Genomic DNA, 16,051 nt, shown 5'->3' with positions numbered 1-16,051 from the left:
CCAGAGCAAGGGGAAGAGCTCCACATGTGCAGCAGCGAGGAGCAGCTCCAGGCAGAGAGGCAGGATGGCTCCCAGCACATCCCAGTGGCTCCCCAGTACTGGTGCTGGCCTTTCCACAGCTGAGTCCCTGAGCTCAGGATGGCTCCCAGCACATCCCAGTGCTCCCAGTCCCTGTGCTGGCCTTTCCACAGCTGAGTCCCTGAGCTCAGGATGGCTCCCAGCACATCCCAGTGCTCCCCACTACCTGTGGGGCCTCTCCAAAACTGAACCCTTTGAGCAGGGGATGCTCCAGGACCAGGACCAGGCTGTGCTGCCACATCTGCTGCTGGCAAATAGGAACTGGTGCCAGGCTTGAGGCTGGCATTCCAACACAAATGGTGACATTCCTGAGCAGCTTCCACAGGATGAGGCTCCTTCAAAACTCACTCCTGACTGCAGAGCAACAGGATGTGACACCTGAGCAGCAGCAAAGAAGACATCCAGCACCTCTGGAAACCTTCTCTCCTTCCCAGGGAGTGGAATGGCAGTTCCTTCTGTCCCTGGGCAGAGCGAGGGACAGAATCCTGTCCATATCCCCCAGCAGCAGAAGCTTTGGCAGCACAGAGCCCTCTGCAGCTCCTGGATCTGCAGGGGCTCTGCAGGACACGGGTTACCCAAGGCTGGGCATACCCAAGGATGTGGATGGCACCAGCCATTGCTACAGCAGAGCAGCCTCGGGCACTGAAACACAATTTGGGACCCTCCTTCCACTGTTCCTGCAACTGTGGGACCCTCCTTCCACTGTCCCACAACTGTGGGACCCTCCTTCCACCGTTCTGCAACCTTGGGACCCTCCTTCCACTGTCCCACAACCTTGGGACCCTCCTTCCACTGTTCCTACAACCTTGGGACCCTCCTTCCACTGTCCCACAACCTTGGGACCCTCCTTCCACCGTTCTGCAATCTGCCCAGCATCCTTCCAGGCTGCTCCATCAGAACTACCTGAAAACAGAGCTCAGGTCTAACCTCGAGCCATCACACAGGTGCTCAACACGCTGCTGTGCTCCTCTCAGAGCCTCTCTACACCCCAGCAAAGCCACTCTGCAAGGCAGATGGGGAGGGAGATCAAACACTGGGACAGAGCCAGCCCAGAGCCAGATATCCACCACTGGGCATCCCAGACTTTAATAAAATTATTCTTCACTGCAGCAGAGGGAATCTCAGACTGGAACAAAGTTATTCTTCACTGTTGCAGCAGAGGGAATCCCACACTTTAACAAAGTTAATTCATGGCTGCAGCAGCAGAGGGTATCCCAGACTTTAACAAAGTTATTCATGGCTGCAGCAGCAGAGGATATCCCAGACTTTAACAAAGTTATTCATGGCTGCAGCAGCAGAGGGAATCCCAGACTTTAACAAAGTTATTCATGGCTGCAGCAGCAGAGGGAATCCCAGACTTTAACAAAGTTATTCTGCTGCTGCAGCAGAGCCCCCTTGGCACCAAGAGCAGCTCTGGGCATGCCCAGTGCTGGGGGCTGGCACAAGCTGGGCCTGCCTCTCCAGTTCTGCTCCAACAAGACCAGTCTCCAGCTCGCAGCTATGGTTTAGGGATAAGGAACACCCAGTCAGGAATCAGCAGTCCCTCTTCTCCCAGGGATGTATTAAATTATATAAGGAATGTGACAGCAGTCTCATGAACTTCAAACTGTGCTGCTCAAGGGCACCAGGCTCTCTGCTCTGCTCAGCTCCATCATCCCATGATTGTTCTCAAGGAATCATCCCTGAAGCAGCTGGCAGATGCCATTTGGAAGTGTTCAAGGACAGGCTGGGCAGGGCTTGGAGCAACCTGGTCTCCTGCAAGCTCCCTTGCTGAGCACCCCCCAGAGCTGTAGGACAATCAAGTATTCCAAATCTTGGGTGACTCCAGGTACCCCCACCAATCTGGGAGCTCTCTAGCATGCTGCTCCTTGTGAGCTGCACAGCCACATTTTCCTCAGTGCAGGAACAGCGCTGTGCTGAGGGGACACCAGAGCCAGCCTGGGGCCTCACACAGCCACACCCAGGAATCACAGAATCATTGAGGCTGGAAAAGACCTTCAGCATGAGAAGATTACGCAGAAGAGAAATGCAAGAAATACTAACGTGGTTTTCAGGGACCTAGAGGTGGAGAAAGATGGAGAAATCTTCAGATGCACTAACAGGGGACCACACCTGAGCCAGCTCATGCTCTGCCTGGGTGGAAAGGATACAGCCTTACTCCAAAACCAAGAAAAATCTGTTTCACACCTTAGGGAGCAGCAGAGCCAAGTCCTCAGAGACACTCCTGTAGCAGTCAGAGGCCCTCCAAGGCCTCCCTGGTGGTCACTTGCCTAAGATAAGAAATGCCTAGTCATGATGACTGGACCAAAGAAGCTTCTGCACTCGGACCCTTGTTATCTCTCTGTAAGACTATAGGTCAAATTCACCCCAACCCTGGTGATTGGACAATTTCCAACACCCCTGCACCCTATATAAACCCCCAATTCTGCCCAGTTCGGCAGAAGAGCTGTCACTGTCACCCTCTGCAGAAGCTGCCAATAAAGACACCGCTGTGGAACCTCACACAACCTTCTCCTCTCTCATCCCTGTGTCTGCCGAGGCACTTAGCAAGCAGAGAGCTGAAATCACCAAAGAGCTGAAATCACTGAAGAGCTGAATTCACCAAAGAGCTGAAATCACTGAAGACCTGAATTCACCAAAGAGCTGAAATCACTGAAGACCTGAATTCCCCAAAGAGCTGATCCCACTTAAAGAGCTGCTCGCTAAGCTTGCCTGCAGCTGGAGCTACCCTGAGGGACCTGGGCAGGTTGTGCCTATCAGCCCAGCGCTGTCCAGGACACCTACGGCTGCCCGGGGTCGGACGGACCGTGGGACCCCAGGCCACGTTACACCCCGGCCAGCACTCCCAGGCAGCACATGGCTCTGGTGGACCTGTACTGTCTGTCCTAGGGGAGACATCTCTGTGCAAGCTGTCAGCAGGGATGCTGTTCCTGCTTCTTGTCAGTGGCAGGAGCACGCTGCTTCCAGCAGCTCCTGGGAAACCTGCCTGCAGAAAGGTAGTGACCACACAGGTCAGGCACTGAAAACCTGGAGACAAGCGCAGGAAGCTGGTCACACTCAGAGGATGAGCCAGGCAGGCAGCCACAGGATTTTAACCCTTAGCACACTCACCATCCCCATGCCAGGGGCTTTGTGGTCCCTCGGACGCCACTGCCCCTTTCTGACACCTCAAGGTGCTGCATGTTAAGTCTTGAAGGGATGTGGGGGAGGCTTCAGGAGATGCACAAATCACTGGCTCCAGTCCACTTTCCCCAGGCAGTGGCACAGTGCCCTGAGATCCTCCTTCTTTTATCAAAGGGTCAGTACACAGCACTTGGCTGATTCTTGAGGTCTCTGCTCCTCCAGGGTTACCCACACGTCCAGAAATACCCATTTGTTTAATTCCACTTCTCCATCAACACACAGCAAATAGGAACTGAACTTCCCACCTCAGCCCCTTTTGTTTTTACATCGTTTCCATCTCACTTCTGCTCTGCAGCAGCCACTCTCACCTCAAGGACGGGAAAGGAGGAAAAGGGAAAAGCAAGGAGGAAACAATCATCGTGTTTGTCATCAGCCAGGTCCAGAAGCCACTTGACCCAAAGAGATCAGAGTTCCCCCTACAACAACGGGTGAGGCTGGGAAGCAAATCAAGCAGGCTGGATGATTTTTGGCAGAGAGAGAACAGTAGGAGTGGTACAGACCTCTTCCTCCTCAATGCGAGCAGGTTCAATCAGCAGATTATTGGCTTGATCAAACGACACCCCCTGTTAGGACAGGAACCAGCAAAGAGGCATGCGGATTAGTGGAGCATCAACCAAACCCGCCACCACGACCACCACCACCACCCAACACACGCACGGCACGCCGGACTGGTCCGGCTCCCGAGTCACTGCTGAGCTCTGGAGCTCCCGGGGTCACCACTGAGCTCCAGAGCTCCCAGAGTCACTGCTGAGCTCCAGAGTTCCTGGGGTCACTGCTGAGCTCCAGAGCTCCCGGGGCTGATCCAGCTCCCAGAGTTACTGCTGACCTCCAGAGCTCCTGGGGTCACTGCTGAGCTCCAGAGCTCCCGGGGCTGATCCAGCTCCCGAGTCACTGCTGAGCTCCAGAGCTCCCGGGGTCACTGCTGAGCTCCAGAACTGAGGAGCTGAACCAGCTCTCGAATCACTCCTGAGCTCCAGAGCTCCCAGAGGAGTCACCGCTGAGTTCCAGAGCTCTCAGGGTCACTACTGAGCTCCAGAGCTCCCAGAGGAGTCACCACTGAGTTCCAGAGCTCTCAGGGTCACTACTGAGCTCCAGAGCTCCCAGAGGAGTCACCGCTGAGTTCCAGAGCTCTCAGGGTCACCGCTGAGCTCCAGAGCTCCCAGAGGAGTCACTACTGAGCTCCAGAGCTCCCAGAGGAGTCACTGCTGAGCTCCAGAGCTCCCAGAGGAGTCACCGCTGAGCTCCAGAGCTCCCAGAGGAGTCACTACTGAGCTCCACAGCCGAGCCCACTCACACCACAGCTCCAGAGCTGACCCCTCAGCCCCAGAGCAGCCCCCACTCCTGCTCAGCACCCCAGCAGGGCTGCTCACGGGCTCCCAGAGTGCCAAGTGCCAGCACACTCCTGCCAAGGAGCACCCCTGAGGCCAGGCTTTGTTCATGCTGGCACCCTGAGGCCCTGACCCTGAGCTGACCACCACTAGCTGACCTCATCCCCTCCACACCAGGTCACGCTGGGAAGGAGGAAGGGTTAAACACAGGAGAAAGCACCGAGGAGCCTGTGGTGCCACAAGCTGCTGCACAGGAACGAGCAGTCCCAAACACAAGTGCACCAATCCCTTTCTCTGGTCAAAAATACATCCTCACGGGCACCTGGGATCCCGCTCTCAAGCGCAGGAAACCTCAGGATTTCTTTTGAAAACCAACTGTCCTTGCAACAAAACCCTCTGGTTCTAGGATTCAGCCTCCTGCACAGCCTGTCCTGCCTCCTCCTCCTGCACAGGGACACTGCTCCCTGCATCCATCCCACTGCTGGCACACAGCTCAGGAGGCAGCTCATAAATGTCTTCATGGAGCAGGCATCCAAGCCAGCCCCACAGGGAGGAGAACGGAGCCCCAGGCAGAAGGCTTTGCTGGCAGCCAGGGTAATTTCTGACAGGTACCCCACCCCTGAGCAGGCATCACAGGCTCTGCAGTGGGTCAGTGCCTCCTCAGCTCTGAGTCCCCAGCTAAAATAACCTTTTCAGATGAGGGCATTCCCAAGGATGACAGGTCTTGGATGAAGGGGACTTGGGACAGATTCAAACACTTCTTCTGAGGAACTTCACCAGCAATGGGAAAACTGGCCTCACCCCTAGGGAGCACAAGATGAGCTGCATTGGCTCAAAGGGAGCAAGACAAGCACTCACTGAGGGAAAGGACCTTTCCCTGGGCAACCTGAGCTCCAGCAGGGATGGGAGTGATCCCAGCACCCTGGAGCATGTGCAGTTACAGCAGAAGCAGGTTTTACTCCAGCACCTTCCAGAGACCCACATCTCACCCGTGAGATTTGCTGATGTCAGACTGTGATGGAGACTCAGCCACATCCTGACCTCTGCCCACCAAATGCAACTCAAAATCCTCAAATCCTTGGGTGAGAACTGGGCTGATCTCATGAGGTGTCCCTCATCCATGTATTCCCATTCCACTGTGAGGGATCTCCTCAGGCAGGAACCTCTGTGTCCCTAACCAAACGTGGTGGTTCAGCTGAAGAGAGCCAAGGACCCCCTGCCTCTTCAGCCCCAGTATAACCAGTAAGGCCAAAACTTCAGAGCACAAGCCGCCCTAAATCCCAATGCTGCCTCCATCAGGCTGTGTCTGGGTGGAAGCACAGGGAAGGGCACACTCCTGGCTGCACTTACATGCTCCAGGAAGCACTGTGCCAGCAAGTGTCAGTCTAAGACTGAATCCACACAGGGACAAAGCTCATCCTCCTGTGAGCCAGCAGCAACAACCAGCAATGAGGAGGAGGCTGGAAGGACAGCAGAACCCACCAGTGATCAGACAGCACTGTCCCTGCAGCACGGGGAGCAGCACGTGGAATGGGGCTGGTGCAAGGACCTGGATACAGTGAAGGGGTCAGACACAGCAACACAGCACAGCTCCTGGACAGCCCCATGAGCCCCTGTGACCTTCAGCTCTGCCACCCTCAGCACATCCCCGAGGGCTGGAGCCTCCTGCCAGTGCTTTCCTCAGCACCACATCAGCCTGGCTGCTGGGTCACAGGAGCAGAGGCAGGTCTGCACCCCTCTGACCTTCCCCCTCCCCACAAGACCTTACCTTCACGGATGGCTGAGCAGACAAAGCTCCATTCTTTCTGTCATCCTCATCCCACGCTTCCTCCTGATCCCTGGGCTCTGTATTATTATTGCAGCCTCCCAACTCCTCTTCCTCTTTGGGGACCCCATCACTGTTCAGCCCCTGTAGGAGTGCCACCACTGCCTCTGGCTTGGGCAGTTTAGTGATCTTGAAGTGTTTCTTATAATGGGGCGTGTCCTTGCGGATAAGCCTCTGCTTCTCCACTGGGAACGGCCGCTCTTCATCCTCATCCTCATCCTCGCTGCGTATCAGCGTGTCCTCGGCGAAGTGCACGGTGGGCTGTGACAGCAAAGCCCAGACACGTGGTGAGCCTCAGGGAACAGAGGGGCGGCAGCACAGACCCTGCTGTCCCTGTGACCCCTCTCCCACACAGGCAGAGCCAGTGTCACAGGACAACGCAGGAACGTATTCTCATTTCCCCATCCTTGCCTTTTTCCACAACCACACTTTCCCCAGACACGCTTCTGTCAGCTCTAGGGATGGAGGGCATTCAAACCTCTCACAGCCACCCCAGCTTTCCCACAGCTTGCCAGGCTCCCACATCATCCAGCCCAGGCTCCCACAGGCTGCCTCAGCCTCTGCTTGCACTGCTTCCACGGCCTGGATCTGCCTCCAGCGATGCCCAAATCCCACATCTGTTTACCTGTACCTCTATTTCCCACTTTCTCTGAAACTTCCAGCTCCTTTCACTTTTTCTCATGACCCTGCTGCAGCCGCCAGGCTCCTACCTCATTGTATTCCACTTCCACATCTTCCTCCTCCTGCTCAGCAGCTTCCTTGTGCTCCTCCTCCGCCCTGGGCTTCCCCTCCCTCTGCAGCTCCCGCAGGTCGGGCAGCTGCCCGTTGGGCCAGCCCCGCTCCCTCTCCTCTGGCCTGCAGTCCACAGAGGCCGTGCTGGTGGACAGGTGCGAGTCCTCGCTGCGATTCGACGTGGCACTCAGCCTCTTCTCCTGAGAAAACGGTTGTGGTGGTCAGGATGGAGCCCAGAGTAGCCATGCAGTACCAACAGAACCAGCTTTTCCTCGGGGTGGCCACGGCTTCCCCACCTGAGCTCCCTCCATGTGACTGGGTGCACCCTGCTCCACCTCCTGGGTAGGGATTTATTCCCAGCTCCCACCAGGGCAGCAAGGTGCCTCCTGCAAGCACTCCATTCCCACCACTCTTTACTGGGAATATCAGAGCCTTCTCTTGCTTGCCCTGTGCTATAAAATTGGTACTGACACACACAATTCCCCTTCCACTGTTCTCTGCCTCCTGGTTCCATCTCCTGCTCTATTTCACAGGCTCCCCATGACATCTCCAGGCCCCGTCCAACCCGGCCTTGGACGCTTCCAGGGATCTAGGGGCAGCCACAGCTTCTCTGGGCAACCTGTGCCAGGGCCTTACCACTCTCATAGTAAAATATTTCAATTTAATGTCCCATCTAACCCTGTCATCTCTCAGTTTAGAAGTGTTGTCCCTTGTCCTATTACTACAGGAGACAGTAGAAAGTCCCCATTTTTCTTCTAAGCCCCTTTATAAGCTGAAAGGCCACAGTAAGGTCTCCTCAGAGCCTTCTCATCTCCAGTTGAACCCCCTCCCAGCTCTCCCAGCCCATCTCCAGAGCAGAGCTGCTCCAGCCCTCACATCACTCCCACTTCAGATTCCCATCTGCACCTTGACAGACTCTCCCTGCAGAAAGCCACCATCAGGAACAGGCTCAGCTTTAATGTCACTAAAAGAGATGACAAACCCATCCAGGGAAAATGATGCAACTCCTTTACACACAAGCCACAGCACCAGGAACAGTTCCAGGCTCACTGTCAGCCCTCTCCTCTGGGACTCACAAGGCAGATTCTCAACCTTCCCAGGCAATCCATTCCCAGTCCTTCCCAAAACTCAGTCCTTTCCACCTCATTTCCTAGATATGCTACATGTTCCTAGTGGAAGATGTCTTTGCCATGGCACAGAGGTGGAACTTGATGGTGAATAAGATTCCTTCCAACCCAAACCATTCCATGACCCCCTGCTCTCTGTGGTTACCCCTTCCCCGGTGACCAGCACTCACCTCCGAGCTGGGAGAGCTGGGGTTGGCATCAGCCTTGGCAGCGTTCACCTCACTGCGCCGCACTTCAATCACCTTCTTCATCACCTTCAGCTCGCTGGGGTGAGGGGTGGCTCGGCGCTGCAGGCCCTGCCAGAGAGAAACCCTCAGGAAGGGCATTCCAGCCCTGGCAGCACGGCCAGGTGTCCTGGGTTGTAAGATATGTGTGTATTCTATTGCCATCTGTCAGAGGTGGGGCAGGTATCTTCTGTTCATTGGGCAGTTTTCTTTGTCTCTTCCACAAACCAATCCTCCCTCTGGGGAGACATCTGCTGTTCATGGGCCATTAATTATTAATTATCTTCTGTTCATGGCCAGTGAGTGTCCCTGCGTGGCTGAGAAAATTCCACCATCCCATGGGGAGATGCTGTGCCCAGGGGAGGAGCCAAGCATTCCTACCTGGATACAATCTGACACCTGGAACACCACAGCAGCCTTTGCCCACTCCATTCCCAGAGGAGCAGCTTTCTTCCCCACTGCATTCCCAGAGGAGCAGCTTTCTGCCCCACTGCATTCCCAGAGGAGCAGCTTTCTGCCCCACTGCATTCCCAGAGGGAGCCCAGGCCCATCTCCAGCAGCCCTGGAGCTTCAGAGGAAAACTCCAGCCTTGTCCAGGATCCTGCTCTTGTCTGGATCTGCAATCCTGTCTGGATCTGTCTCAGGATCCAGGATTGCATTTGTATTTTTAGTTTTCCTAGTAAAGAACTAGGAATTATTCCTATTCCCATATCTTTGCCTGAGAACCTTTTAATTTCAAAATCATAATAATTTGGAGGGAGGGGTTTACATTTTCCATTTCAAGGAAGGCTCCTGCCTTCCTTAGCAGACACCTGTCTTGTCAAACCCAGACACCAGGCCTTGGGCATGACCCTCTGCAGGTGACCAACACCTTTACCAGAGCCCCACGGGGACGTGACCAACACCTCCTGCTGCAGGACCTGCCCCAAGCCCTCCACAGCCTCAGCTGGGAAGGGGAAAGAACAGAGGCAGGGAACCCTGACAGCCCTCTCTGGACATCAGCCTGCTCTCCAGCTGATAGGGGGGGTTGGGAAGAACGATGGACTTGGGGAGTTTAAAGTGATGTTTCAGGCTTAGTAAATGAAAACCTATCAACACAGAAACTCCTCCAGAACACAGGTGAGAAATCTTGGGATGTTTTCCTAACTCCTCTGGACTTAACAGGTCTGCCAAGCCCAAATGCAGCAGAATTGGTGCTGCTTAGTGAGTTCCATCCCAGGTAGAGAGTCAAGAAAACAAGCATTCTAGAACTAGTAACAAAGTTAAAAACAATTCAAAAAAACCCCAAACCTCCTAATGCCAGCAGCACACAAACACTGCCAGGACAGCTGCCAACACCACTCATTAGAAGCATTCAGATCTCAAGGATGGCTTTCCATAAACTAAAAAGGAATAAAGTCCTGCAGGAGACTGAAACCCTCAGAGCACTTGCTGAGACCTTATGTCCTGGCCTTTGCATCTCCCAGGAAGCACAACCATCTCTCACAGGTTTTGAGGCTGCCTGCAGTGTTCAGTACTTTACTAACAGGACACTCCACAGCCTCAGCTGTTGGAACCCTGGCTGCTGAGAATTTCAGACTTTCTGTGCTGACAGGCTCTGACCCCCAGGAGAACACTGCATTTGACCTGAGGCTGTGGAGAAGGCTTCCAAAATTGAATGGCAGAACTGGGATTGTGGGTGTGGAATTTGAATAGAAGTGTAATATCACAGGGAGGAAAACTTAGAGTTTAAGGTTTTAGAATATAGTAATCTACCTTCTTCACCTCCTTCTCCATGGGTTTGGGTGGTTTTGTGTAACTGGATAGAAAAGTCCCCATTGCAGCCACGGATGGTTGGTTATTGGGTTAAAAGTAAAAATAATTTAGGTGCTATTTCTTAATTGGACAGTTTATCCTTAAAATGCCTTGTGGAGAGAGAGACATGGCTCCATTTTTAGTTTGTTAGAGTGAAGTGCTGTAAACTCAGAGTTTGTGAGACTGTAACAGAGATAAGAGCTAATAAATATCTGTGTCCAAACAAGAAATTCCATCTCACACATTTAATCCCAAACCTGGCAAAAAGACTCAACAATGGGCTGCACTGCCTCCATGCTGGGAGGGATGGGGATGGCTTTCCTCATGGTGGGGATGAGCTAAAACCCTATCCTGACAGTGCTCTACTGGGATCTCTGGACATTTTGAGTGCTCCACTCCCATAGAAGAGCCTCAAAATATGACTCTGCACCACGGCTCCCAGGGAATTCATTCCCTTCCACCCCTGCTTGGGTCCTCAGGGCAGCAAGAAGCCTTCAGACTGTGGAAATCTTGCCCATGCCTACAGCAGTGTAAAACATGGACACCACAGTGGCCCCCCATCTTTGGAAAGCTCAGCTTGTCCCTGTGCTTCCACAGGGAGCCAACAAGCCTCCAGGAACTGCTCACCCGTCTCTCAGCTCCACACTCCTCATCATCATCTCCTTTGGGTTCATCCAGGAACTGGATCACACTGACTCTGTTTAGGTTGGTGTCTGTCCAGCTCTCATCCATGCTGTTCTGCAGGAGGTTCTCTGGGGAGGAAGAGAACACAGTGGAAGCTCCTTTTGGGAAGAGCAGGGCTGGAGACGTGGATGGAAGTCAGTTCTTATCCCATTATGGCGCTGCTGTTGTATCTGCCCATGGCATCAGAGGCCTCAAGGACAAAGGCTGTGGCCTCTGCATCCTGTTACCTTCTGTGCATCTCCCACCAGACCTACAGCAGCCTCTGCAGAAGTGTCTGATACTTCAGCTCTAGCACTCCTTACCCAAGAAGTGCAGGAAAAGGCAGAATTCAGGCAGGAATACCATGCTGACAGGACAATGAAAATTAACTGCTCGGTCAACAGATCCAAGCAGAATGCTCAAAGATGAGGCTGCAGGGCCTTGTCACCTAACAGAAAGCAATTCCTCAGTTTTAACCATCACTGCCTGGGAAAGGTGCCCCAGCTATACAGGAGCCTGGATCTGCCACAGGAATCACAGCAAGGACAGCCCAACCCAGCAGAGAGGTTCAAGCCCTCAGCCCCCCAGAGCACAAGGCTCTGCAGCCAGTGCTTGTGCTGCAGATTCTTACCCAGGCTGGGAGAGGGCTGCTGGGGGAGCAGGTAGCAAGTGAGAACCTTTTCTCCTGTCTTCTCATCATCCTCAGTTTGGAATTTCAGCATGGGCTGGGACTGGTTCTCTGCCAGCCACAGGGCTTTCAGATTAAGATTTGTCAAAGCAAAGGGCAAGTTCTGCAGCCTGCAAAAGAGAAGAGCAACTGCTTGTTAAACTTACCTGGTCAGGAAGGAGCTTCACCTCAGCTCCAGCCTGCCCCACCTGAGCAGAGGGGGACAGAGCCAAGCTGCTGTGGCTGCCCCAGTCCTGCCCACTGGAACAGCTGGTTCTGTCCCTGGCTGTGGACTGGGCTCCAGTACCCCATCCTCACCATCTTCAGCAGAGCCTCCAGCAGTGTGGAGGGGTTTAGGAACAGAAGAACAATGCCCTCACAGACCATAGAATGCTCCCTACACAACCTCTGGTTGGCATCCAGCTGCTCCCAAAAACACCAACCCCACGAACAGAAGCACAGGAGCTTCCAGAACAGCTCCAGGCACCCACACACCACGGACGAGGCTTTGGCACTGGCCAGCTGAGCACTAATGACACAAACCCACGAAGTCTGCAGGCAGGAAAGAAGCCAGGAGCCAGGGATCTCCCCTGGTCTCTGTTTCACACAGGATGCAGTGCCCTCACTTGTGCCTCACCTCTACCCCGTGTTTAGGTGACTCAGAGAAGGGGTTCAAGCCCTCAGCAACCACCCTGGGCTTGTGCACACCGTGGACCCCGGGATCCACACAGGCCCAGCACCTCCCTCTCAGCAGCTGTTAGACTAAGAGCTTTAAACTTTCTACACTAACAAACTCTAACTCCCAAGAGAACACTACATTTGACTTGAGGCCGTGGAAAACATAGTCTAGTTGAGGTGTTAGGGCATAGGCTGGGCTTGATGATCTTAGAGGTCTCTTCCAACCTCATTATTCTGTGATTCTGTGAAAAGACTTCCAAAATTAATTGATTACACCGAGATTACAAGTATACAGTTGATTAAAAGTAGATAATATCACAAGGTAGAAAATTTAGAATTCAGAGTTTTAAAATATAGTAATATATATAAAGCTAAATATGTATAAAACTAAATTAGTAATATATATTAAGCTAGTATATATAAAGCTAATATAAAGCTAATATAGATAAAGCTAATATAGAAGTTTTAAGACAGTAACTAGTCCTTCTTCACCTTCTTCTTCATGAGTTTAATATTTTATAATTAAACAAAAAACCCACATTACAAACTTTAAGTAATTAGTAATTAAATTAAAAGCAAAAATAATTTAAATATAATTTCTTAATTAGATAATTTAACCATAAAAGACCTTAAACAGAAAAAGATTTAACCACTTTGTAACTTGTTAATAAAATACTATAGGACTCACGAATTATAATTAAAAAAAGCTAATAATAAAAACAAATATAAATTATAATAATTTATATAACAGTATATAATAATTTATATTATTATATAATAATATGAATAATTATAGATCATGGTATATTATTGTATAGTAATTTATATAATAATTATAATAATACTACAATAATATGTATTAAAAATATAATAATAAAATATAATAAATATCATACAAAATCTTATAAAATATAGTAAATATATAAAAATATAATAATATATAAAAATATAATAAAAAACACAAACACCTAAACCTAAACACAAACTATCACCTCTAACACTTCAATCCCAGCTTTACCAGAAATTAAAAGAGCCCCTCAATCCCGCGGGCAGCCTGGCAGCCCTGCTGCTCACCTGTTGCCCGCCACGTCCAGCACGTGGAGCTCGGTGGTGTTGGCCAGCTCGGGGGGCAGCAGGGCCAGGCGGTTGTCGCGCAGGGACAGGACGCTGAGGTTGGCGCAGCCGCCGATCTCCGCCGGCAGCGCCGTCAGCCGGTTCCGGTCCACGTTCAGGTTCGTCAGCTTGGCCAGCTTGCCCAGGGACTTGGGCAAGGCCTGGGAAGGAGCCGAGTCAGTGGTGGCAAGAGGAAAGGGCAGCACAGAGGTGAAAAGGTGAAAGGCACAGAGCCCTCAGTCTGGGGGACAAGCTGCCCCCTGTCCCAACAGACGCGTTGGGGAAAACGTTCCTGGGACGTCTTCGGGACAAGTTTTCCCTCAGGCTCACAGACTGACCCATGCCAACTCTTCCCCTCAACACAGCACACTCCAAGCACCACTGGCCAAGACTTCCCTTCTGTTTATCTGCCCATTCCCAATCCTTATGTTTTACCAATCAAACCACAGGCTGTGACATTCACGTTCTCTGGACAGAGAGACATAATTCTGTCTCTCAAGACTTTGTAAGAAGCACAGAGAAAAGAAAAGAGAACAATCTTTATCTCTGCTCCTTTGTTTTCCCCATGTGGAAGGTGGTATGGAGATTGTTTACCTGAAGTGATTGCTGGGTTGGATTCTGGTGAAGGTTGTTTGGGTTCAATGACCAATTGAATCCAGCTGTGTCTCAGACTCTCAGCAGAGAGTCACGAGTTAGATAGGTAAGTAAGAAATAAATATGTAGAAGAGTACAGTATCTCTTTAAATAGTATATTAATGTAATATAGTATAGTTTTAATAAAGCTATCCTTCAGCCTTCTGATCTGGAGCCAGACATCATAATTTATTCCCTTTCCGGGGTTGCTGCATTTTACTGTAACAGGCAGTTTGGAGCAGGGCCATCTTCAATCAGACCGTTCCAAACCCCTCAGCAACGCAGCCTGGGATGGATTCTTGCACCTATCAGCCAGGATGTTCTTTGGGATGGGCAATCCCAGCATCCCTGCTATCCCACAGAATGTGTTAGGGGAAGAAAGCCAGTGAGAGAAAGGCTTCCAAACTTGTGGGAATTTGGTGAAACTGAAATGTGAGGCAGCTGGAGCACACTCAGGAATTCAGCCCTGAGGGCTGAGGATGGGAAGGGATCCCTGCAGCTGGCTGCAGTGAACAGCATGGGAGCAGCTCATCACTCTCTACAGCTCCCTGAAAGGTGGCTGTAGCTGGGTGGGGTTGGGCTCTTTCTCCAGGAACTGACAGAACCAGAGGACACAGTCTCAAACTGCACCAAGGGAAATTTAGGCTGGATATTAGGAAAAAGTTTTTCATGGAAAGAGTGATAAAGTTCTGGCACGGCCTGCCTGGGGAGGTGGTGAAGTCACCATCCCTGGATGTGTTTAAAACAAGCCTGGATGTGGCACTGGGTGCCAGGGTTTAGTTGAGGTGTTGGGGCTGGGTTGGACTCGATCTTGAAGGTCTCTTCCAACCCAGGAATTCTGTGAGGCAGGTGCTGCTGTGTACTCACCGTCAGCATGTTCTCGGTCAGGATGAGCTCAGACAGATTCTCACAGTCCCCAATGGACTCTGTCACGTCTGTCAGCCGGTTCTGGTCCACCTTGAGGATGGAGAGCTGCTTCAGCTGACCTGGCCAGGGTGACAAGTTAGGTGTGAGCTGTGCCAGAGAGAAGGATGCTGTTCTATGCTCACCTGGCTGTGATCCCATCAAGGATCACAGAACCCAACCACGCAGGCTCTGCTTTTCCTCCCACCAGGCCTGCTCACAGGCCTCACACACGCCTGAGGCAGATGAAGCACCTGAACTGTCCTGCAGAGCTCTGCTCACCTGTCCCACGCCCTGCTCCTGCTCTCGATGGCTGTGCCCACATCCCTGAATCCCTGATTCCCTGCCACAGACACTCTTGCCAAGGAAGTCCTGTGGTCCCCACCCGACCACGCTCACCGATCCCATCGGGAATGCTTTCCAGCTGGTTCTGTGACAGCAGCAGGTCCGTCAGTGCCACCAGCCCGCTGACCTCGTCGGGCAGCTGCTCCAGCTTGTTCTCAGACACGTCCAGGCAGACCAGGCGGCGCAGGTTGCCCAGCTCCTGGATCAGAGAGGAGAGGCCAGGCTCAGGGAGCAGGGCAGGGCAGGCAGGGCAGGGGTGGCTGCGTGCTGAGCAGACACTCACCGGTGGCAGGGCCGAGAGCTGGTTCCGGTCCAGCCACAGCTCACGCAGGTTCGGGAGCGCGCCCAGAGTGTCCGGCTGCAGAGACACGACAGTGAGGACATCAGCCCCGTGCAGGGACAGGCTGCTCCAGGGTGCTGCAAATACACCCCTCTGCAAAGCCAGGCACTGCTCTGCCTCTCGCCCCTCCCAGCAGCACCCATGGATTATTCCCAGCACACTGGGGATGTCTGGGATGGCTGCAGGAGCTCCAGTGGCAGACACAGACACCAACAGCAGGACTGTGTCAGCAGGCAAGGCAGAGCTGAACCTGCAGCACAGCTCTGATGGACAGCAGCTGAGGGAGCTGGGGCACAAGGGGGCTCAGGGGAGATCCTGCTTTCTGCAGCTCCCTGGCAGGAGGATGGAGCCAGGTGGGGGTCAGGCTCTGCTCTCAGGGAACAAGGGACAAAGGCAAACGGTCTCAAGTTGTGCCACA

General features: G+C 52.6%; 1 protein-coding gene across 14 annotated transcripts in view; it reads right to left on the bottom strand.

Moving 5' to 3' along the window:
* The window catches only part of SCRIB (scribble planar cell polarity protein), a 107,400-nt gene that overhangs the window by 65,499 nt on the left and 25,850 nt on the right, over positions 1-16,051 (bottom strand). For 12 of the 14 annotated variants that reach the window (XM_053952415.1, XM_053952373.1, XM_053952384.1 and 9 more), the window contains exons 7-16: positions 15,577-15,651; positions 15,348-15,492; positions 14,913-15,031; positions 13,374-13,573; positions 11,586-11,752; positions 10,919-11,043; positions 8,444-8,569; positions 7,125-7,346; positions 6,358-6,675; positions 3,762-3,824 (exon numbers count right to left, since the gene is read on the bottom strand). In XM_053952415.1, the coding sequence (XP_053808390.1) occupies positions 3,762-3,824; positions 6,358-6,675; positions 7,125-7,346; positions 8,444-8,569; positions 10,919-11,043; positions 11,586-11,752; positions 13,374-13,573; positions 14,913-15,031; positions 15,348-15,492; positions 15,577-15,651 (1,560 nt within the window). The remainder of the gene's footprint in view (positions 1-3,761; positions 3,825-6,357; positions 6,676-7,124; positions 7,347-8,443; positions 8,570-10,918; positions 11,044-11,585; positions 11,753-13,373; positions 13,574-14,912; positions 15,032-15,347; positions 15,493-15,576; positions 15,652-16,051) is intronic. The other 2 variants (XM_053952382.1, XM_053952389.1) reach the window with 1 other exon arrangement.

The sequence above is a fragment of the Vidua chalybeata genome, chromosome 1 (genome assembly GCF_026979565.1).
Source record: "Vidua chalybeata isolate OUT-0048 chromosome 1, bVidCha1 merged haplotype, whole genome shotgun sequence".
NCBI lineage: Eukaryota > Metazoa > Chordata > Aves > Passeriformes > Viduidae > Vidua > Vidua chalybeata.
The sequence above is the reverse complement of the archived record's forward strand: the minus strand, read 5'-3'. Positions and strand labels throughout refer to the sequence as shown.